Consider the following 25,858-nt stretch of genomic DNA (forward strand, 5'->3'; position numbering starts at 1 on the left):
GAGCTATATACAGCCACATAGTAACAGCATTAAAGAATAACCTTTTTCTTAACAGGCCCATCACTAGAGGATTCTATGACTCCATCCTTTGAATGAGTGTTGTTTTTGTGTAAATTTTTAGTAACTGAGTTTTGAAATAAAACGATTGTAAGCAAGTAGAGACTTTCAAATCATCTGATTAAGGATAGCTCCTATGATTTTGCCAGGGCTAGAAGGATTAAATGAAAGCACTGCCTGGCACACTGTTGATGTATTTTTGTCAACATGATGCTTCATGCTCGACAGATGTGCATTGGTTGAACAAAGGTAAAACAGTAAAAATATATTAAATATTCATTGGGATATGTAAAAATTTATATATTTTTGTTTTTTTATAAATAGAAATTGATTTATTAAAAGCTTTTTGTAGGAATTATAGAAACGGGCCTTTGTTTTCATGTTTTACAGGATTATATACTTCTGTTAAATCCTTGATTTAATGTGTTTAAACAACTTAAAATTTTAGAATTTGGTTGCAATATTATGTTTAAACTGTGTGGTTAGTTAGCATTGCGTAATTGTATTCATGAAGTATTACATTAGTTTATTTAGCAATATCCATGCTTTATAAAGATTTTTAAAAACGAGTAGGTATTTTTTCAGGTTATTGATATTTCAAGAATGATTTACATATTTTTATTTATAAAGTAACAATTTTTTAATGATCTCTACTAATAATGCTTATGAGTCAGAAATTTTCATATAGGTAGTACTTAATTTAATAATATAAAATTTGAATTTACAAAAATTAGTAATCTTCAAATTCTGCACCACATGTCCAGTGTTGTCATAATTTTTAAAAATTGCATATTTCTACAGTTGAGTTAAAATATGTAAATATTATAGTGTAGGTTTCCACGTAATTTTTCACTGTTTATAAATGTTTTCAAATGTTCATTAGGCTATATTTTCAGCAATTTGATGATTATTTTATCAATATGGTCAGTATTATAGGTGGTATTAGTAACACAAATCACTTAAGATGGTAAAGCCTGTAAATATTAAAATGGAAGTTATGATAAAAACATGATGAATTAATTTATGGCATGTAAAGCCTGGATGCCTTTGGGAAATCTGGAAGTGATTTTAATTGGGAAAGAAGCTTCTTTGGAGTTTTCTCATCAGGCAGTATGCTTTTTGGACATAGAATTTAAGGAGTCTAATTGGTAGGATTTCCTATGCAACTATTTTGCATAGTTAGAATAACATTTATAATGGAGCATCAGATGTGTTATACAAGCTAGGATATTTAGAAATAGATTGAATAGTCCACATGACAAACAGTTGTAAGCAAGGAATAGAAATGATACTTATTACAGTAGATTTAGGATGTTTACAATGTGGTTTTCTATAAACTGGTTCTAATTAAGGACAGAATACTGTGGTGAAAGAGAAAACAGTTCTAACAACACAGGTGGCAATAAAGAGAAGTGAATCGATATTAGGTAAATATCAAGTGAATATAAATATATACTGATATTGTTATAACAGAAATAAGGATTAATAGAATGCATAGGAGTAAAGAGTAAGGCACTATATGATGCCACAAATACATTTTATACTAAAGAAAGGCATAATTTTGGATTCTGCCTCTTAATTTCTCAGGGTCTTTGAAGGATTAAGTGAAATGTAAAATCCTAGACGAATCGTTCCTTTTCCTTTGTATTATAGCAGATGAATTAAATACTGCTAAATGCCTTATGGTTCTTTAGAGAAATGTACAAATTATCAATGATATTGCTTTACTATTAAGTATTTTCCACCTGATGATAATAAATGCTAAGACTTGTTTATAAAGGCCAGTAGCAAAGATATACAGTAGAAACACATTACTTGAATTTACACTGATTTTATTTAGTTCCTGAAAGGAATATAGTATCTATGAAAGATAGATGTTTAAAATTTAAAGGACAGTATATATGAAGTAATTCATAATATAGTTGGTAAAAATTGTTTGATAGAATATTTATTATTTTGAAATAATTGATTGCAGGTTCTTCATGGTTTGATACGTGTATTGTTAGAATGAAATCTTGCCTTGTTTCTTGCATAGTGTTAACGTACTGTAAGGTACTATACCTTAAAGTGTATTCTTGAAAACCTAAGTCTTTGTAACAGTGACAATAGTCATCCCAATTTCTGATTATAACCACTGTTCCATTTTTATAGTGGTTATAATCTTAAATCCAGTACAAATCGACATCTACAGTATGATTCACATATTTCTCTCAAATTTGATAATCTCTAGAACAATGTGATTGCTGGATTTAACATTGAATTCAATTTTCCTAAGGTATGATTTTTAAAAAGTACTTAGATGGCTTGCTAGGGACTAATTATTAATAGCCTTTCTCTTGGAACTGAATTCCATAATAGGAAGTAAATATTCTTATTTATCTGTAAGATAAAATATAATCCCCTGTTATAAAGACTCACTGTATTCACTTTATACTCTACTTACTTTCAAAAATTCATGTTAATTCCTTAAGATAGGAATGAAATATTCCTTTTTTTAACTTCTATCCTGTAATACTCAGTTTAACATTAAATGTATTATGGGAAATCCTTAATGCATTAAGCTTTCATGTAGGCTTATTAACTTGATGAAGTTGTGGTATCAATATTGTAAAATCATATTACCTAAGAAATGGAAGATGGTTTTAGAATCATTCACCCTCTTAAGAACAAGGAAGGTGTCTTAATCATTTCTGCATTCCTAATTTATAAGATAGTGTGTGGCATTTATTTCTTACCTAATGCATGTTTGTTAAAGTAATATATAAGTTAACATGTAAAATCTATGCCTCTCAATCTAAGGCACAAATGCCTAAGGATTTAATGGTTATAGAGTTTGAAATAACTGGCTAATTACAAAAGTATGACTAAGAACTGTAGATTCCTTAAATCTAGTGTTCTTTTCATGATAGACTACTATCATGCTAGAGTATTTTTTTTAGTCAAATGTATAAAAGTAATGACAAAAGTAAAATGAATGATGCACAGTGCACACACACATATACACAGAAACATAGGGTGTTGGGTACTACAAATTTTTTTGAATGTTTTGTTTTGATTGTAAATTTTAAACTGTAGGAATCTATGGTTTTATGTAACAATCGTAATCTAAAAGATTCGTAATTAAGTCCTAAATGTTTTATATATAAATGTAAATGCTAAAAAATATCACATCCACTTTCTTAATTATAAAACATTTAAGGGATAGACTAATTTTTTCACTTTCTACAGTACTTATTCCTTTATAGTTCCAGGTTAGAGTTTATCCTGGCTTTGTACTTACATGAGATTTGAAAGGTGGAGGATATACAGAAGCCATTATTGTCTAGCATTAGTTGTTGGCTAGCAGATGGGCAGATATAAAAGTCTTAGTGGCTCCTGGGCAAACTCCTGTTAATTGGCCACCCTGATGCTGTAGGTGGTTCAGATAATTGCTGGCAGATTTCCATAGACTCTTGACATTCACAGCAGCTTTCTAATGTCTATTTTGAGAACCCTTGTCTTTGCATCTTCAGGCTAAGATCATCAGCATTAACTTTCTTGGCCTTTATTCCTGTAGCCCATTCAACTGTTGTGTAGCTTCTGGTTCCTGAATTTAAACCCTTCCTACCTGGAAAACCTAGACTAACTTCTGTTTTCGTTAGTGAACGTAATTGATAGATTGGCAGATTGTGTTCCAAATATGAAGGAAAAAGGGATTCTATGACCCAGGGGAGATATTAGAGAAGAGTGCTGATTTTGCCAGGTTGGGTCATTCTACTGTATCCTTTCTCTGCTCTTGCTTTTGGGCTAAGAAACCATTGACTAAGAAATTCACAACTGAACTGTTGAATCTTAGTCATCTTTAACTTCAACTGACTTCACTCTTTCATTATCTCCTGTTCATGTCCTGGCAAAATCACCATAATAGTTTTCTAAACCTTTTCTGTTATCTTCAGGATTCTAATCCTATTGTTTTTCATGATTACTAGTTGATATTATCTAAGTTTATTCCAGAGAAAAGGTTAGTGTGAATATTTTGTTAATAGGGTATTATGTGTGATTGCAAGGTTTACTAGGTTTTACCAGTGTTAGAAGGGTAAGTTGAGAAGGTAATAAGCAGTTTCTTCCTCTGAGACTATAAGGAAATATGAGGGGTTAGATGTGGAGACTTAGTAGAATAATGTCACCAAGCTGTTCTTAATCTAAATGAAGATGGAATAAAAATAGCAGTTTTTTCTGATTTCTAGGATTTTTGTAATGAATAAATCATTATTATTTATCTATTTAAATTGCTTATCTCAAGTTAGATCAATAAAAAAGGTTGGAGACATGATGATAAAATGAAAATTTAGGTGAACCAATACTAGGAATGATCTAGACAGATGATGAATGAAAAATGATTTTTAAGAGCCAGCACTTAATTTTAGTCAGAAAGTATTCAACTCTTGAGCCAAATCAGTTTGGCTTCATTACATTTTCAGGTAACTTTCATATCAGCATGTTAGGTATAGAGAAGATGGAAGGAAATATTTTTCTAAGCTGCTGAATAATAGTTGGTGAGTAGTAGAAGTGTATGTAGCAAACCAAGCAAGGAAATTAGAATAAAGGCTATTTTATAGCAGTGGAATATCATATTATCTAATTTTGGAGCATAAGCATATTCCAGGTATAATGTTGCAGGCACTTAATAACCACAACAAAGTACTTATTTGAACTGAATATAATGAATACTACTAAAACCATTGTTATGGTATGCCTTTAAAATGAAATTTTAAAAAGGCAAAAGGACTACTTAGTTATCCATCAACCTGCCAGCAAATCAATGAAATGTAAAATTGATAAACTTTTGCTCTTCTCACTGTTCTTTTCCTTTGGTTACTTAGGAAAAGAAGCCCATCTGTGTCCAGAGATCAGAATAGAAGATACGACCAAAGGGAAGAAAGAGAGGAATATTCACAGTATGCTACTTCGGATACCGCAATGCCTAGATCTCCTTCAGATTATGCTGATAGGCGATCTCAACATGAACCTCAGTTTTATGAAGACTCTGATCATTTAAGTTATAGGGACTCCAACAGGAGAAGTCATAGGCATTCCAAAGAATATATTGTAGATGATGAGGATGTGGAAAGCAGAGATGAATATGAAAGACAAAGGAGAGAGGAAGAGTACCAGTCACGCTACCGAAGTGATCCGAATTTGGCCCGTTATCCAGTAAAGCCACAACCCTATGAAGAACAAATGCGGATCCATGCTGAAGTGTCCCGGGCACGGCATGAGAGAAGGCATAGTGATGTTTCTTTGGCAAATGCTGACCTGGAAGATTCCAGGATTTCTATGCTAAGGATGGACCGACCATCAAGACAAAGATCTATATCAGAACGTAGAGTTGCCATGGAAAATCAGCGATCTTATTCAATGGAAAGAACTCGAGAGGCTCAGGGACCAAGTTCTTATGCACAAAGGACCACAAACCATAGTCCTCCTACCCCCAGGAGGAGTCCACTACCCATAGATAGACCAGACTTGAGGCGTACTGACTCACTACGGAAACAGCACCACTTAGATCCTAGCTCTGCTGTAAGAAAAACAAAACGGGAAAAAATGGAAACAATGTTAAGGAATGATTCTCTCAGTTCAGACCAGTCAGAGTCAGTGAGACCTCCACCACCAAAGCCTCATAAATCAAAGAAAGGAGGTAAAATGCGCCAGGTTTCGTTGAGCAGTTCGGAGGAGGAATTGGCTTCCACGCCCGAATATACAAGTTGTGATGATGTTGAGATTGAAAGTGAGAGTGTAAGTGAAAAAGGTAAGCTTTCTAATCATACATGTTGCTGTAATTGATTAGATAAGCATTTTTTTAATAGATTGCATTTCTGAGTGAAAATTTAATAGATATTACTAGTAGCTTTATTTTAAAAGTCTTTTAATGGCATCGAACGTGTGAAGAAAATTTCATGTTATAAAAAGTATCTTCTTTTGTTCATGTATAAGAACGACAGAATGATGTTCTATTGATTTTTAAAAATTGCCTTCTTGCTTTGTTTGTGAAAGTTTTCTTGTATCATTTGACAGCATATTTCAAAAATATCCATTAACTGTGGTTTTTAAAATAACATTTATTTTTTGTCTCCTTATAAAAGTAACAATATAGTCACTATAAAACATCTGAAAAAGTCCTCAAAGCATAAAGAATGAAATGCAAGTTATCCATATTTCTTTCCCCCAGATATAACCATTGTTAACCTTTTATTGTATTTTCTTTCTTTTTTTTTCCTATGCATGTATGGTTTATAGATTTATAAAATTGATATCATGCTATGTATAATTTTGTATACTGATGCTTTCAATTGTTATCACATCATAAGTGTTTTTTTTCAAGCCATTAGATGTTCTTTAGTAATATGTTTTAAGTAGCTACACTAATATTCCATCATAAGATTATACCACAAACTACATATTTCTTTATTTGGGGCATTGCCGTGGCTTCCATTTGCCAATGTAAATTATAATGGTTATCTTTATACATACTTTTTGCCTACATCTCTTGAGTATTTCAAAAATATATATTTGTACTTTGGATTATTTTAAGCTTTAATTCAGATTACCAAATTGCTTTCCAAAAAGGTTGTAACATGCTTTACTCTTGTCAGATGTACTTGAGTTTTCAGTCTCAATTCACCAAATCTTTGCCAATTGAATAGCCACAAAAATGCTATCTCTTTGTCATTTTAATTTGAATTTGATTGTAAAGTTGAATGTTTTATACGTTTATCTGCATTTGATATCTTCTGTGAATTATCTGTTCATTCCTTTAATTCCTTCTGCCCGTCTTTCTCTGGGTATTAGTTTTTCTATTATTGATTTATAAGCACTTTTTATATAGTTAGGATTTTACCCCATTTAACTGTTATTTGCCAAATGCATTTCTCATTTTAATGTTTATCTAGTATTTTAATTTGTTTATTTGAAACTGTTGAATTTAATGTAGCTAAACCTTTGTATTTGGTGATTTTTTTCCATTATTTTCATCTTTAAAAGCTCTTTATTCACTTCCAAATCAATTAAGTATTTAACTGTATATTATCTCATTTTTAAATTATTTTTTAACCATTAACTTTTTAAACATTCTGGAATTTATTTTGGTGTATGACAAAAATATACCAGATTGATGAGTATCATACCAACCTCCTACCCCCAATTTCCTTATGCTATTTGATGAATAGTCCATTTTTTGTTTATAGAATCAACAGGAATCACTAAGGGAATTCAAGAAAGGAGCTAGGTATGAAATGATTATGGAATCATTTTATACTGTACCAGAATAATTAGTTAGAACACATTAATTAAGAGTTTCCATTCTGAATTAAAAATAAAAACTGTGATATAAAAATAACTAACAAGAAATGAGGGGCCCACAGGAAGAGCCATAAAATTTTACTGAGTAACATAAGGAAGATGTGAGTAGCGGTTCATTTCATGTTCCTAATTAGGAAGGCTAAGTAGTATAAAGATGCAAGCTCTTTGCGGATAATCTTTTGGAGTTAATAACATTCTAGACATAATACCAATTGGACCCTTGAAGTATTTTATTTCTAAAGTTAATCTGGAAGAAACAACACTTGTAAGAATAGTTAAGAGTAGTGAGGGAGAACTCACTTGACCAGATAGTATAAAATGACAATAATTGAAAATGTGATACTGATAGAAAATTTGGACATATCAGTGAAAGTCTAATACAATATATTAAAACTAATCAATGATAAAATATAAAATGCACTACAATCCAAGGAGGGAGAGATAAACTATTCAACAAATAGGGTTGGGGAAATGCATATGCAGTTTTAAAAAATCACATTAGGGATATTTCATATTTGTTGCATTCAAATGATAAATACTAAGAAAAACTTGCTTATTAAAATATAGTTATCTATAAAGAGCAACTATCGATCTTAATTAATTTTTTTATGGAGTATATAGAAATTTTATTTTCCCTAAGCTGTAGTACTTCCTTAAGTATATTTAATAATCTTTAGTTTGGTCATTTTTCACATTTGCCAGAGTATATCATGATACTAAAAAATAAGAAAAAGGATAGTTTTGTTATCTTTGGTGGTTTGGTTTAGATTCTATCTGGTAGGTATTTCTTTTATCCTTTGCTGAAGTAATGCCTTCACTTGTACCACATAAAAATGTAAAAAACCCAGAAATGTATGAATTCAGTGCTTGAAAGCTTTTTTATATGTGATATCTTTATTTTAGTATTTTGAAGTATCCACTTGTAAAAATCCCATATAAGTAAAAAGCTATATATGAGTTAAATTAAAATCGTATTTGAAACAAATTAGCAAAACTAAAACATTTATCAAATATAGAAAAAAAATGCCTCTCACATTTTTTTATTCCAAAACTTGAACTTCTAATAGACACTGTTGAAGATAGTCCTCTTTCTCATTTATTTAATCATTTGTTTCACAGATGTATTTGGCAGAAAACTACACTTTAATTTGAATTTGGAAGAATAAACTTGAACGAAGTAATCTTTTTTCTGTTTGATATTTCCCCAATAATTGAATTCAGTGAGGATAAATTGTAGCTGTTGAGACACTGGGATATTATGGGAAAGAGATTGAGTTATATCATGTCTTGACTTTTCATCATTAAAGTAGTGTTTTTTTTTATTATTTGTGGAAAATTGGCAATTTGATTTGGGAATAAATTACCTTTAGAAGTATCTAACATTGTGATTCATCTTTGATAGTTAACTAATGTTGGAAAATTCTTCCTAATAGTTAAAGAAATTTTGTTAGTGAATTTTAAACATGTTTTTCTGTATTTTTATATGGAGAGACATCATTCTGAGAACAAACCAACTTTTAAAAAATAATCACCACTTTGCTTTATTATCCCTACACTAAATAACTCCAAAGAATGTGTTTTACAACTCAGATATCTTTCTCCTTGTCTTTACTTTTCTGTTTTTTTCAATTTTGTGCATAATCTTTCAAAAATATGCAAGGTAAATTTGCATCAAGTTATCTAATTTTAAAATGTTAACCAACACTTTATAAATAGCACCAGGGAACATTATCATTGCAGAATAATTTTTTTTCGAGGTCCTAGTACATCATAGCTTCTACTACATAGCAGAATCTTTCCTGGTCTATAAATAATAAAATTCCTTGGAAATTGGTAGCAAGTTTATAATTTACTCTACCTAATTTTTTTTTCTCTGCTGTCCTTTTGGATATTCTGTTTCTTTTCTTCTTCTATCTTTAGCCTTATTGGTGTGTTAGTGACTTTGGCTCATTTCTTACTTGTCAGTTCAGATGGATTTCATTATTTTAAATATACAGAGTTTCACTCAAATTTATAATAGATGTCATTTCATTCAGTATGTTCTGTTAAATGATGCTGCTAATTACAATGACTGGGCCATTGTTTGTGTAACAAAAACAGAGAGGTTTCATGGGAAAAGTATCAGTTTTGGAGTAAAAGAGGATGATCAAACCCTGGTTCTGTCCTTCACTAACTATGTGATTTTGTTCTACCTTTTTAACCGCTCTAGGTCTGTTTCTTTACCTATAAAACTGTAAATCAGGATAATAGTATCTTTACTGTTCAGTCATTGTAAGGATCAAATGAGACGGTGTATACACAATACTTATCATACAGTATTCAAATCATTTTTGGATTACTTAATGTTCTGTGATAGTTAAGACTTCTATAGGACGACTCTCAAGAGCTTTGAATGAAAGTATAATTGTGGTCATATGGATGTGGTCATTTGTGTTGGTTTCATCTCTTCCAAGATCTGTCCTTAATTGAATGAAGCTTGTTTTCAGGGTAGAAAGAATATGCTGAACTTTTTGAGATGTAATTCAGTGTGTCACTGAATACTGAACACCTATTTACTCATTTTTCTGCCAAGAACTCTTTCAGTGCCTATCATTTGCAAGGTGTTGGATTGGATCCAGTGGAAAATGTAGAAATGAGTTACACATTTTGTCTATTCTGGAAATTGAAAATCTAAAATGACTAGCAATATAAGGCAATTGTACTAAACAGGTACCATAGGACTTCAGAGGAAAGAAGCATTAGTTGTATTTACTGGTTTTTGCACACTCTGTATGTCTCGTAACACTTTTCTTTTACTCAATGTGATATAGTTTGCTTTTTATAACACTAAATTGATCGCTTTCCCATACTTTCTGTTCGGTTAGGAAATTGCAAATTGATTTTTTTTCTTTTTCGTTTTTTGTGTGTTTGTTTTTTGCCTTTGGGTTATAGAAGGAGGTAAGTCTTAGATTGCTAATGTCATAGTATTTCTGAATTTAAATATTTTGAACATTCTTCTCAAAGTTTAAAATATATTTTTTTCATAGCCTTAAAAGGTAATATTGGATTTGTAATTTGATCTATTATTTTCTCATTGAGTAGTCTATAGCAGGTTTCTCAACCTCAGCACTATTAACATTTGAGGCTGGATAATTATTGTGTTGCACTATCTCATGCTTTGTAAGGTATTTAAGAGCATCCCTGGCCTCTACCTACTAGATGCCAGTAGCACCCCTAATCACAGTTTTGACAGCCAAAAATATCCCCAGACATTACAAAATATTTCTTGTGGGCAAAGTTCACCATCTCCAACCCTCGTCCTCATCCTTATCCACTTCATTGGGTCTCCTCCCCACTTCACTTTCAGAACCAATTGAGAGGATCATAACCATCATTTTTTAAAAAAGAGTAGACTAGAATAGAGTAGAAAATATCAAAGTCAAGTTCACAGAGTAAGTGTAATTGTGTTTGGTAAATTTTTGTTTTGTTACAATGTAAAATATATATTTCTTTCTGTAGATTATGGCCAAAAATGTTTTAAAGTTACTCACTTATATTAGAATTTTGTGACTCACTTGATGCTCGTGTTTCACGTTTAGACTCGGAGAAAAGTCTAGAAACTGGTTTCAGTGGCAAATTAATATCTTGTACAATAGATTCTGAACTCTTCATTAGATATATTTTAATCTTAATATTATAATCCAGTGAAAGTTTTCACTTTAATTAAATAGCCATGTTGTCAACCATTTGCCCAACTGCACAAAAGATGCCCCATTTGATCTTCTTTAAGTTAAGGTCTGTTGTGGAGAGTTTTAGTTTCTTCTGTGTTCCATGGCCTAATCTGACTATTTTTACCTGGTAGTTGCAGGCCTTTTTTTGTTTCTGTATAAAATTTTGTGTATAAAGTGGCCTAACAAATGTAAGAATACATGTGTTTAGTTTTCTAGCTATAAATTATGAAACGTTTGAATCAATTCTTACAGTTTTGAAATTAGCACAACACACTTTTACTTACTTTGTAAGATGAGAGGGTGAATGGAGATGGTGGTGGATTAATTTGGAGAAAAGACCTAGCATAGGAGGAAGGAAAAATAGACTACACCTTTCAGATAGAAGCATGATCCTTTAAGCTTTTAAAACAAACCCAAAAGATGTCGGCTTTGTATTTGTCTGAGTTTAGATGTTGTAAGTATCATTAGTGAAATTTACTGACTTACATAATCTCATAATTTTTTATAATTTTTAAGTAATGAATTTACTATATGTTTGTAAAGAAGATAGGCTGTTGAAGACAATATACATTAGCAGTGTGAGGAAAATATTAATTTGTGGTATTTAAGACCAATTAAACATCTAAGGAATCCTAAACCAATTGGACTCAAAAATTTTTATGACTAATTCTAATAATAAGAATATGTTAAAAATTCTTAGATAGCTACATAACAACTTTTTTTTTTTTTTTTTTCAATTTGAGACGGGGTCTCACTCTGTTATCCAGGCTGGAGTGCAGTGGCTAATCATAGCTCACTGCAGCCTTGACGTCTTGGGCTCAAGAAATCCTTCTGTCTCAGCTCCCCAAGTAGCTGGGACCACAGGCTTGCACCACCGAGCCCAGCTAATTTTTTTATTTTTACTAGAGATGAGGTCTTACTATGTTGCGCAGGCTGGTCTTGAACACCTGGGCTCCAGCAATCCTCCTGCCTCAGCCTCCCAAAGTGCTGGGATTACAGTTGTGAGCCACCACTCCTGACTTGTAATAAAATTTACTAAGACTTTCACAAGTAAAAGATTTTAAAAGTCAAAGATTGATTATTCTCTTATGTATTCACTCCACCTATCGGTAAAATAGTCTTATGCTAAATAATTATTCCAATTTTAATGTGAGTCTTAGGACTTTACCCTTGAATAAAAAAGGACTCAATCACATTGATGTTACATGGATATAATAAATTCCTTTGTTGCTATATTAGGCATCATTATAACTCCTGACCTCAGGTAATCGGCCTGCCTTGGCCTCCTAAAGTGCTGGGATTATAGGCATGAGCCACTGTGCCTGGCCCAAATTTTAATTGAAAGTGAAGGCTGTTATGTTGGATTGGAATTCAGTAGAGGATGCCTAGATTTTAATATTTAGTAGAGCTTTAAACATTTGATGATTAAATTTGTTCAATGGATAGAAAAATGTATACTTTTGTGGAGGATATATTATTATATTATTATTATTAATTGATGAGAGACATAAAAGAGCAAATGCCCTAATGGTATTACAAATGGTGTATAGGGCATTTATAATTGACCTGAAAAAGCATTGAAATAGCAGATAAGTTGGGTCTAAGACTAATTCAATATTTCAAGAGGTATAGAGTAGATTCATTCATTCATTTATTCATTATTTCTTTCAGCTAAAATATATCAAATGTCAATAATATGTAATACTAGAGTATGAAACATGAAATAAGATAGCATTTTTTCTTGCTCTAGAATTCCAGCTTTGGGGTACAGGAGTAAAATCTTGGACTGTAAATTTAACTGCATATATGGTAGTTGATTCATCCTAGAAAATTGTATCTGGGGTAGGCTTTTATTTTTGTTAGCCTGTGCTAGAAATTACACAAGTGAAAGGATTTTAGAGTTGGTTTAGCAGCAAAACAACTTGACTTCTTATTTAAGCCTCAATCTTTTGGATATACAATGTACTTTTACTGCATGTGGGAGATTATCCATTTATTAGGAAGTCTCACTTGAGAAAATGATCAAATAATGCAGTTTAGATCAGGGATAGATAAACTATGGTTGTGGACCCAATTCAGCCCATCACTTTTCTGTATATCTCTTGTTTTTGAGCTTGGAATGTTTTTTACATTTTTGAATGGTTAAAAAAACTTAAATATTTTGTGATATGAAAATCGCATGAAATTTAAATTTTAGTGTATATAAACTAAATTTTATTTAAACACAGCCAACCCAGTCATTTATGTATTGCCTATCGATTCTTTCATTGATACTTTTTTTATGACAGAGTTGAGTAGTTGAGACAGATTACATGTTGTGCTCTCATTGCTTTGCAGTGCTGCTCAGCAACTACAAATTACAGTGACTTGTTTGTAACTCCACAATGTTTTGAGTAGCATGCACACAGCCATGCTGTGGCATTTCATTAATTTTTTATTAACTGTGCACACGTTATGTCATGTTAAGAAAGGGTAAGGAAAGTGAACTTTGAATGTTACAGCTTTAAGGCACCATGGAATGTGGATCACATGTTACCAGATTAAACACCCATCACAGTATTATCAACTCACAGGAAAGCAAAGTCCAGAAAAATTTGAAAATGTAAGTCACCAGATTTGGTGACTTTTCTTAATGAACTTAACCCAAAATTGTGAGACAAAAAATAACTATTTTAAGAGAAACTTATACTGTGGTAAAGTTATTTCAACAATTAATGTCTGAATCTTAACTAATGTCAAGCTGTTTCATATACTTTACTTGGTGTCGAAAGTTAAAACAAAATAGCAAGATCTCTTTCCCTGCAGAATTTTGCAGTAGAAATATCTTCTAAGCTCAAAGTACAGTTCCAGCAATGTTTCTCAGACTTCAATGTGAATACAAAGAAACCTCTGTATTTCAAAATTTGTTTAATTGTGCGGTTGAGGACCTTCAATTAGAAATGACTGCAATATAATAACATGCTAAGCTTTTAGTAGAAGAATCTAGTAAAAACCTAGAAATGTATTAAAAGGGATAAATATGCATAATTAGATTATATGTTTATCAATCGATATCAGTGTTTGGCAGTACCTATCTGTATGAAAAGAAAATTTTTGAAGATCAAATACCTCTTATTACAGATCAGTGGTAGCAGATGAAATTTTGATGATAGGAAACACTAACATTGAACCCTAATTAAGTGAAATGTTATCCCCAAAATGTATAGGTCTATATTTCAAAAATTAGAGTCAATTATTATTTTATATTTTAAGTTTCATCAATAAAAATTGTGGAAATTTGTCTTCATTGTTGTTACTTAAGACCTACATAATAGCTTTGATTTTGCTCTTTTGCTTCTAAAATATTTGCTATCTGGCTCTTTAGAGAAAAAGTTTGCCAATCCCTGGATTACAGTACAGTATGCATTGTTCATTTTTGATAAAGTTATCTTGAGATCAGTTGATGATATTTTCTAAAAATGAGAAAATAATCATTAATACTTTTTTAACTTTGAAAAACTAAAAAATTAAGTTTTAAAAATTAAACATTGTTATAATTATACCTTTTTCTGCTGGACATTTATTTTCCTCAGAATTTAAATTACTTTGCTTCACTTTTTAAGCAATATAATTTATTTTAGGAAATAAAATTATGTGTACTTACTGAGTTGTTATTTTCCTGTAATTCCTTGACAAGGTTTTTTTTTCATTTTTGAACATATTTTTAATAGCTTTTTGAAAATCTTTGTCTGCTAAATCCAACCTCTGCTCCACTGAGAGTCTGTGTCTTAGCTCAGGCTACTCTACCCAGTTACCGTAGACTGGATAGCTTAAAAAGCAGATGTTTATTTTTTACAGTTCTGGAGGTTGGGAAGTTTGAGTTTAAGGTGCTGGCAGATTCAGTGTCTAGTGGGGGCCTCTTTCCAAGTTGCAAATAGCTCTTTTTGCTGTATCCTTACATGATGTGGGAGAGATCATCTCTCTTGTGTTTCTTCTTATAAAGGTACTAATTCCATCATGAAGACTCCACTCTCAAGACTTCCCAAAAGCTTCACCTCAAAAACGATTATATTGGGGATTAAGGCTTCAACACATGAATTTGGCAGGAGGGGCATGCAGACATTTATTTAGTCCGTAGCAGTTTCTTTGAATGATTTTTTTCCTAGTTATGAGTAATGTTTTCCTATTTCTTTGAATGTCTTATAATTTTTGGTTGAAAATTGGGCATTTTAAGTGATGATCATGTAATAACTCTGGATTCTTACAGATTTTCCTGAGGATTATGTTTTTTCTTTTCCTTTTTTTAGTAACTTTCTTGGACTTAAAATGTAGAATTTGTCTCCCTGTGGTATGTGTCCCTCTGAAGTCTCTACTCTTTGGGTCATGATCCAAATTGTTAGCCAAAGATCTGGGCAGAAGTTGTGCTCAAATATCTTGAATTTGAAAGCCTCCACCTTATGCCATTTAATGTTTGTGTGGTATACGGACACATTTAAAGTTCAGCCAGTTCTCAAGTAACCCTTGGGTTTTACTTTCTACCATGCTCTCTCAGGATCTTCCCTGTGTCTAAGAAGTGGTATAATTTCTTAGCCTGATATATGTGGAGAGTGTATTTAGCTTTTCTGAGGGTCTCTTATTTCCATGGTCTTCCTGTCAAATTTCTGACTGGTCTGCTTCACCCTTTGTTGGACCACAGCCTCAGGCTAGAAAAATCGCTGGTTTTCTGTTTCTTACTGGGTTTGCCTCTTTTAGCTGACAAAACCTTGGGTTTTCAGCTCCACCCCAAGTCAAGTTTATGTCTTCTGGTAGCAAAAAAAGCTGCTGGTTTTCCCAGCCATCCTCACGCTGATAGATTTATTGATCCTTTCAGTAGACCCCTCCTATGTATGTACTCTGGTAGAAGAAAGTTATGGAAGCAACCCTAGGTAAGAAGGTAACATATGTCTGTTGTTATTATCTGAAGCTCTAGAAGTTTTTCTCAATTTGGTATCTGCTTTTGTTTGGTTTCCACAGCCATGCAATTGTTGTGACCAATTTTTCAAGACTTATACTTGATTTTTGTGAAGAGAAGTAGTCAACACTTTGTGCCACTACCTAGAAGTACCACCTTTTGCATGATTTTGTAAGTCTGGAATTCAGGCAAGGTTCAACTGTGTAGTTTTTCTTCTTCATATGATGCTATAGAGGTTAACACTGGTGGAATTTAGCTGGTGGTATGAGCTCATCTAGAGGGTCCAAAATGACTTCTTTTGCACATCTGGCACCTTAGCAGGGATGGTTAGATGGGATTCTGAACCAGTGCACCTACTTTTGGTCTCTCTAACATAGCAGTTTCCATATAAGGACTTCTTATATGATGGCTCAGGGCTCACAGAGATATAATTCTGAGACACCACTTATTCTGTCCTAGCTTTGGACTCATGTGGCATCATTCCTACCATATTCTATTTGGTATTAAAGAAAAGTCACAGAAAATACAAGGAGAGGGGTCTACAGAAGGGCATGGATACTGGGAGACATGGTTTGTTCAAGGACCATCCAAAGAGCCCAGTTACCCAAAGTGCTTTAAAGCATGATACATACATCTTTTTTTCCCCTTATTCCCATGGATATTTTCACAAACCACTTCTCCAGACATCCTTTTCTTCAATCTTGTGAATTTTTTTCCCTTGTTGGCCTATTAATTAGCCAAGCCATTTGCCCTGCCTATGTGTTTGTATATATTCTTACTTCAAGGCACCTTCTTTTTCTACACAAAGTGGATGGCCATCTGAAACGCTGCCCTATTTTCTTCATTGCTTTCTTTCAGGGCCACTCTTGAATAGGGCTGTGGCACAGCACCAGTCTACTTTTGGCTTTCATACACATGCTGAGCTATCCCATCAGTGAACCAGGCATGATGTTTGTCCTCCTTTGTCAGGTAGCCATAAGTGGCCCCTTGTGTGGCCATAGATGTGAGCTGAGGGAGAGATGCCAACACAATATTAGTAGATGGCATGGAAGTCTGGGTTACCTTCATATGCATTTTACTCATGCCCTCTGGTCCTACTGATGCTCAAACATGGATCACTACATCTGTCTTATAATGAATTATTGTTTGGCTTATCCAAACTTTCAGTTTGCAGACCTAGCTTATGATGGGCACTTCTAGCTGTTTGGTCATTGATGATTTATGACTAGATCTTTGCCCTCCACCAGGGCTAAGAGCATACCAAGAAGTAGTATATAGGTTTCCACTGCAGACTACATGGCCTTGTTCCAGAAACAAGTGTGTACATTGTGATTTTCCTAGTGAGACTTGCCATAAATTGTATATGGCTTCTTTTCCCACCATAGATGCTTTTAATACCATACAGTCTGTTATATCATGTGGCCCAAGTGACAGGGTCGGACTTTATCTAAAGCGTCTTCCTGCTCTGGGTTCTATTTTGAGCTGGAAGCCTTCTGTAATTCTTGGCAATTGAGTCCAAGCAATATTGCATAGTGTGGAATATGCTGCCTTCAGAATCCAAAGAGATGACCTACCACGCGTTGTGCTTCCTTCTCATTGGTGGTAGGTACAAGAGGTAATAACTTGTCCTTTGTCTCAGAGGGGATGATCTGACCATTCCCATGACCACTAGGTCTCTAAAAATTTCTCTGGTGTTATTGGCCCCTGAATCTTTGTATGATTTACCTTCTACCCTCTAAAGAGTATATGACTAAACAAGACTTCAAATATAATTACTACTTCTTTCTCACCATATAATGGACCAATATGATGTCCTGTGGAATGTCCCTATGGTCTCAGTCTTTTTGGACTGTATTATGATAGAAGGCAGGATAATTAGCATAACCCTAGAAAGAACTATCAGTATGTCCTTTTGTCCATTCCAGGGGTATGTGAGTAGTTCTGGTCCTTGTTGATAGGAATGGAAAAAAACATATTTACCAGTTCAGTGTCTGCATATCATGTACTTGGGGCAGTATTAATTATTTAGGGAAGACGCAACATCTGGCATGTTAACCTGAGATGGGGCTACTACTTGATTGAGTTTATAGTGGTCCACTGTCATTTTTCAGGATATATCAATGCACCTGTTTTTTTAGGGGGCAGACTGGTGAATTAAAAAAGGAATATAATGTAGGCCATCACCTTTGTGTCCTTATTTTTTATGTAATTTTCACCGGTGGGAGATGGAATTTTCAGAGGCTTAGGCTTGACTTTCACCATTATGGTAGTTCTTTTTGTTTGTTTTTATTTTTATTATTATTATTATACTTTAAGTTCTAGGGCACATGTGCACAACGTGCAGGTTTGTTACATATGTATACATGTGCCATGTTGGTGTGCTGCACCCATTAACTCATCATTTACATTAGGTATATCTCCTAATGCTATCCCTCCCCCCTCCCCCTACCCCACAACAGGCCCCAGTGTGTGATGTTCCCCTTCCTGTGTCCAAGTGTTCTCATTGTTCAATTCCTACCTATGAGTGAGAACATGCAGTGTTTGGTTTTTTGTCCTTGTGATAGTTTGCTGAGAATGATGGTTTCCAGCTTCATCCATGTCCCTACAAAGGACATGAACTCATCCTTTTTTATGGCTGCATAGTACTCCATGGTATATATGTGCCACATTTTCTTAATCCAGTCTATCATTGATGGACATTTGAGTTGGTTCCAAGTCTTTGCTATTCTGAATAGTGCTGCAGTAAACATATGTGTGCATGTGTCTTTACAGCAGCATGATTTATAATCCTTTGGGTATATACCCAGTAATGGGATGGCTGGGTCAAATGGTATTTCTGGTTCTAGATCCTTGAGGAATTGCCACACTATCTTCCACAATGGTTGAACTAGTTTACAGTCCCACCAACAGTGTAAAAGTGTTCCTATTTCTCCACATCCTCTCCAGCACCTGTTGTTTCCTGACTTTTTAATGATCGCCATTCTAACTGGTGAGATGGTATCTCATTGTGGTTTTGATTTGCATTTCTCTGATGGCCAGTGATGATGAGCATTTTTTCATGTGTCTGTTGGCTGCATAAATGTCTTCTTTTGAGAAGTGTCTGTTCATATCCTTCACCCACTTGTTGATGGGGTTGTTTTTTTCTTGTAAATTTGTTTGAGTTCTTTGTAGATTCTGGATATTAGCCCTTTGTCATATGGGTGGATTGCAAAAATTTTCTCCCATTCTGTAGGTTGCCTATTCACTCTGATGGTAGTTTCTTTTGCTGTGCAGAGGCTCTTTAGTTTAATCAGATCCCATTTGTCAATTTTGGCTTTTGTTGCCATTGCTTTTCGTGTTTTAGACATGAAGTCCTTGCCCATGCCTATGTCCTGAATGGTATTGCCTAGGTTTTCTTCTAGGGTTTTTATGGTTTTAGGTCTAACATTTAAGTCTTTAATCCATCTTGAATTAATTTTTGTATAAGGCGTAAGGAAGGGATCCAGTTTCAGCTTTCTACATATGGCTAGCCAGTTTTCCCAGCACCATTTGTTAAATAGGGAATCCTTTCCCCATTCCTTGTTTTTGTCAGGTTTATCAAAGATCAGATAGTTGTAGATGTGTGGTATTATTTCTGACGGCTCTGTTCTGTTCCATTGGTCTATATCTCTGTTTTGGTACCAGTAGCATGCTGTTTTGGTTACTGTATCCTTGTAGTATAGTTTGAACTCAGGTAGCCATATCCAGCCAAACTAAGCTTCATAAGTGAAGGAGAAATAAAATCCCTTACAGACAAGCAAATGCTGAGAGATTTTGTTTGTTTGTTTGAGATGGAGTCTCACTCTTGTCTCCCAGACTGGAGTCCAGTGGCGTGATCTCAGCTCACTACAACCTCCACCTCCCAGGTTCAAGCGATTCTCCTGCCTCAGCCTCCTGAGTAGCTGGGATTACAAGTGCCCACCACCACGCCCAGCTAATTTTTGTATTTTTAGTAAAGACAGGGTTTCACTGTGTTGGCCAGGCCATTATAGTAGTTCTTAATTCCACAGGCCAAGGAACTATGTAGGGGTTATTCTGAATACCAAGTATGTCTATATGGAGACTGCTGTAAATACCACTAAATGGAATCTGTGGAATTATTGAGCCCACCATGGGCCAGACTTGGGCCAGGACTCAATTTATTACTTATTTTCTATATAACCCCAATTTAAAAGTGGGGTTATGATGATACTGGGAATTTCGGTGTCACTGTCAACTAGGTTCATTGTGTCCAATGGTTCTTAAAATGTATGGGTTATTTCCTTTCCTGTGTTTACTGTTACCTGAGAAAATGGCTGAATTCACTTTCCGTGATGTTAGAGTTCTTCCTCCTGGCAACTCATCCTTTCTTTCAGTCACAGGATTCCATGTCTGAAAACTGGTTTAGATCCAGAAACTATGCAAGGAGTTTTGTCTTTTTATTGGGGTGGTTTCCCTTAGCCTCCTGATCATCCATAATTTTTGTTTTGATTATATAGATTGGGCATATCCTCATTAGTTGCCCATCTGTCTTGCCCCCAGGGATGCTGTGCTCAATGATCTTCTTCTTAGCTTTGTGTATTCATACTCTGTGGCTACCACTCCTACCTTGATACTCATTATAATAATGGCACACTTACTATGTATTTGATTGCTAATAGCTGTCACCTGGCCTCTATTTCAGGCTCCTCTTTATCTGATTGTTTTTGGGGAGCCCAGATGAGTAACAACATCTCTTATTGTCAGCCCTATCAGTAAGAGGAAAGCCAACACTGGTATTCTCAATGATGCTGGTGTCTGCCTCAGCAGTGTGTTTCTTATTTCTTTAGCAAATGGAGGGGCATCTGAATCCTCAGATTCAGAGGGTTCAGGGGATCTAGTTTTAGGAATTTCAAGTACATGGAGCTAAGATGTCCCCATTCCATGCCTCAGGTTTCCCTACTATCAGGAATCTGCCCTTAGTGTGGCAAACTTGCTGACATTGAGAATTTTTCTTTCTTTAGAGCATTGTTACCTTTATAATTAACACTTGGGCTTGATACTTAGCTGTTTATGCCCACTAGTTGCAGGAAATGAGACTATATGCTTCCAAGGAAATCTATATACATATTTAAATTATATATTTTACTTTTCTTTCTAGAATGTGAATTTCTTAAGCTCCTATTTGTACCTGTGGAACCTAGAACAGTTTCACATTGTGTAATTATTAAGATGAATTCTAAAATATGCCGTATATACGATCATTTCATCAATTACATGTTATTAAAGAAGAATATGTTGGTAATACCAAAAGAGCAAGATTTTAAAAAATAAGCTAATTATTGATAATGTTTATCATCCTATTTCAAATTCTACTGTACTTTAGCCAGCCATGCTTTTGTATTGGAGCTTAAGACTTTTTCTAAGCACATGGGGCCTCTAGATCTACTGACATTTTGGTTTGGTTCCTATTCTAAAATCTGCTGCTTTCAGAGCTGGCAATGAATTAAGAGCAAATTACCAGACACTTAGCGGCTTAAAACAACAACACATGTTTATTATCTCATAGTTTCTGTTGGTTAGGAGTCTTAGCATGGCTATGTTAGGTTTCCTGCAGCTACAATCAAGTTGTCATCTGTGCTGCATTTCTATCTGGACACTTGATGCAGGGAAGAATCTGATTCCAAGTTTAATAAGATTGTTGGCAGAATTTATTTCCTTTTGACAAGAAGCTGCCATCAGCTCCCCCACATCTTCTAAAGGCTGTTAGTAGTTCCTAGAAGGTATCCACAGTTCCTAAAGGCTGCCTGCATTTCCTTTGTAACATGGGCTTTACATCATGGCTGCTTACTTCGTTAAGCCAGCAAAGAGAGTATCTAAAACAAGCTGACTAGCAAGGCAAAGTCTTATGAAATTTAACAGTGTCATGGGAGTAAGATCCCATCACCTTGCCATCCCCCTACCTTGTTTATGAGCAAGTCACAGGTCATATGACTTGTGTCTCATATACAAAGGCATGAATACCATGAGGTGGGGATTATGGACTACCATCTTAGAATCAGTCCTCTGCACAGCGTCCAACAGTTTTCTCTAAATCAACTCCATGGAACATAGTTTGCAAACCATTGCCTTACATAATATACCCTATTATGACCTTTTTTAGTTGGACTTTGTGTTTAATAGTTTACTAGAACATTTTCTTTGGAATGGGAAAGACTTAAGAGTTATTATCAGTTTTAGTGACTATCTTGTGAGAGGAAATGACCCTCCAGGAAGGTTTCAGCAGTATGTCTCAAAATATAGTTCCTGGGACACTTGTCCTCTGAGAAAGCTTGTGTGTTTCAATTAAGTTTGTGGAAACAATATATTATATAATCCTCTTAGTGAAGCATATTGTCGTTATTATTTGAAAAAAGTCCTACACTCAAGAAATCTATTTAATTGTACGTAAACCAGAGTTTTCCAAAGTTATTTGATTAGAGAACTTTTAAATTACTCAATGCCCTTTAACGTTTTGCAGAACCAGTATTCCATGGAATACACATTGGGAAATGCCCACATATATAACTTGGCAAGTTGAAAAGGAGGACAGAATACCAAGAAGAGAAATAAAAAACATAAAAGGGTCATAGTTAAATGTTCCATACCTAATTAGAATGAAAGTTAATATTTTTTAAAAAATGATGATGATATCATGAACTTGGTATGACTACACTTTACAAAGAGCTTTCATGACTATCTTATTTAAAACTCTCAGCAATCTGTTAGATATCGCAACTAATTTTTTTCAAAACAGATGAGAAAATGAGGCCCATGACTTGTACAAGTCATAAAATTGATAAGGGGTGAAGTCAGTATATTAGTATAGCTTTTCTAGCTTCAACTATAAAACTCTTTCTGTTACAACATGCTATTACTTTATAAACATGATGAAGTTGAAAATGAGGTTGTTGAAGAATGCCTTTATGTACTATGTGTTTTAATTTTTAAGTATTTATTAACCCAAAGTAATGAAAAACAATGACATAAAAGTTAATGAACTGTTGTCTTAATGTAATGACTGTATGAAAAAATGTTGTAAATAGAATATATGAACATTTTTTCTCTGTGTATAGAACACACGTACACACAGAATCAGGTTAGTTTGTATTTTACAATAGAGGTAAGTGAAGGAGAAATTTTAGTCAAAGGTTCAAATTTTTAGATTATTTTTTGTCAGGTCCTCATGTTTAAGTATGTTTAACTTGTGTTAATAGAATAACTGAATACCAGAGTTAGACAGGATTTAGTGTGCTTTTTGTGTAACTTCCTGTCTGAAGCATTGACCCTTCTCTACATCGTGCTGACAAGTGATACTCTAGCCGTTTCTTTGAACACCTGTTGTGATGGGGTGGTGACAGTCTATGAAGGCAGCAAAACATTATTTTTAGATTTTTACTTTGAAGTATTTAATAGATTTGTAGGAAGTTGGAAAGATAGTTCAGTGAGATCCTATATATGCTTCACCCAGTTTCCTCAGTGGTTATATCTTGCATAGCTATAATTAAAAAACTAATACTGGAACAATGTTTTTGTAGTTCTAGGACATCTTATCACATATGTGGATTCATATAACCACCACTTCTATAAAGATGAAGAACTACTGTATTACCACAAAGATCGTTCTTACGCTTCCTCTTTCTAATGACATCCTACTCCCTCTCCACCATCCCTGACGTCTGCCAACCACTAATTTGTACTTTATGTCTATATTTTTATCATTTAGAGAATGATATATGAATGAAAGCATACAGTATGTGACATTTCATGTTTTTTTCCAATTCATGTAATGCCCTTGAGGTCTATCCATGTTGTGTGTATAGTTTTTTCCTTTTTATTATAAGTAGCATTCCATGGTATAGATATACCACAGCTATTAATGGATATTTTGGTTGTTTCCAATTTTTGCCTGTTATAAATGAAGATATCTTCTTTGGTGAAATTTCTGTTTATATAAAGCATTCAGCCTTTTATCATTAAGTATGATCTTAGCTGTTGGATTTTTATTGTTGTTCTATGTTGGTTTGAGCCAGTTCCCCTCGATTATTTTTTTAGAGTTTTTAAAAATCATGAATGCGTTTTCTACAACAACGCTCAATGGATAAGATCATGTAATTTTTTTCCTTTAACTTTTTAATATGTAGATCACATTGATTTTCAAATATTCGACCAGTCTTGCATTCCAGGAATAAACCTCATTTGGTCATAGTGTATAATTCTTTTTACATGTCACTGAATTCTATTTGCTAGTATTTTGTTAAGGATTTCTGTGTTTATAATCATGAGCAATATTGGTCTACAGCTCATTTATAGTTTGTCATTTTCTTTTTTGTTTTCTGTTTGTTCCTTCTATTGTTCATTTTGTTGTTTTCTTTTCCTACGGGTTATTTGAACATTTTTTTAAAACATTTTGTGAATTGTGTTTTGATTGACCTAGAATGTTTAAGTGTATTTCTTTTTGTAGGTTTTTTTGTGTGGTTGCTTTAGGTAATATATTACATGTACACAACTTATCACATTGTATTTGTGCTGACGTTTAACTAGACTGGAATGTAGAAACCTTAAGTCATTTAAATTCCTTTATTTTCTCTCTTATCTCATAATGGACTTGTCTTAAATATTTTCTTCATATATTTTGAAAACCACATCAGACAATGTATGTTCTGCACTTTAAATATCAAAAACATAATTTAGAAAACTCAAGAGGAGAAGAAAACCCATATTTTTGCTTAGTATCTTCTTTATTCCTTCTTGATACTTTCAGATTCCTTCTTTTTTGTTTCTCTTTTGTTTCAAGAACTTCCTTTAGTTATTTTTTTAGGGTAGATCTGCTGGTGACAGATTCTCTTTGTTTTCTTTTGCCTGAGAATGTATTTCTCATTCATTTCTGAGAGATAATTTCATCATATTTAGAATTCAGGTTGACATTTCTCTTATTTTAGCAATTGAAAAATATTGTGCCACTTCCTTCTGGCCTCTAAGGTTTCTGAAAAGAGGTCGGCTATCATTTGAATTGTTTTTCCCCTTTAGGTAAGGTGTTGCTTTTTTCTTGGGGCTTTTAAGATATTTTGTTTTTAGTTTTAGTTTGATTATGATGTATCTTGTGACAGATATCTTTGGGTATTGTTTGTTTAGGGTTTTACATAGTTTCTTCAATCTGTAGGCTTATATCTTTGGCCGAATTTGGGAAATTTTCAGTCTTTATTTATTTGAATACTTTTTTTTTTTTTTTAAACCCATTCACTTTCTTTTCTCCTGGACTTACAATGATATGAGTGTTAGACTTTTTGCTATAGTTTCTTAGGTTCTTGAGGCTCCGTTGATTTTCTTTTCTTTTTTTTTTTTTCTTTAGTCTGTTTTCTGTCTGTTTTTCAGATTGAGTCACTTTTATTGTTCCATCTTCAAGTTCATTGAGTCATTCCTCTGTCCCCTCCATTCTGTGGTTGAGCCCATCAATTTGCTTTTTGTATTTCAGTTATTTTTCAGTTCTAAAATTTCCATTTGGTTCTTTATGTGCTTTCTAGTTCTTGTTCTAGAACTGGAAAGCCCAATAATACGTTTTTGTACTGTTACTAAAGAAAGATATTTTATTATCTTAGTTCTGTACTATTAAGCTGCAAAAAATAAGAATATCCAGTGGAAAGTATTATTAGGTCTATAATAACAGTCTTAATAGTTTTTAGGACTATTTTCTATATGAATTACCATTAATTATCTTATTCTTACAGGGACACTAATTTTACTTATTCAACAAGTGTTTAGTTAGTACTTATACATGACAGTTTTTTGTTTTGTTTTGTTTTTGTTT

General features: G+C 33.6%; 1 protein-coding gene across 47 annotated transcripts in view; it reads left to right on the plus strand.

Annotated features, from left to right (window-relative positions):
- The window catches only part of RIMS2 (regulating synaptic membrane exocytosis 2), a 773,441-nt gene that overhangs the window by 388,854 nt on the left and 358,729 nt on the right, over window positions 1-25,858 (plus strand). For all 47 annotated transcript variants that reach the window (XR_010141279.1, XM_063726779.1, XM_063726784.1 and 44 more), the window contains one exon: window positions 4,920-5,845. Coding sequence is in view for 46 of the 47 variants with exons in the window: in XM_063726779.1 (XP_063582849.1) it covers window positions 4,920-5,845 (926 nt within the window). In the remaining variant the exon portion in view is untranslated. The remainder of the gene's footprint in view (window positions 1-4,919; window positions 5,846-25,858) is intronic.

This window comes from Pongo abelii, chromosome 7 (genome assembly GCF_028885655.2).
Source record: "Pongo abelii isolate AG06213 chromosome 7, NHGRI_mPonAbe1-v2.0_pri, whole genome shotgun sequence".
Classification (NCBI taxonomy): domain Eukaryota; kingdom Metazoa; phylum Chordata; class Mammalia; order Primates; family Hominidae; genus Pongo; species Pongo abelii.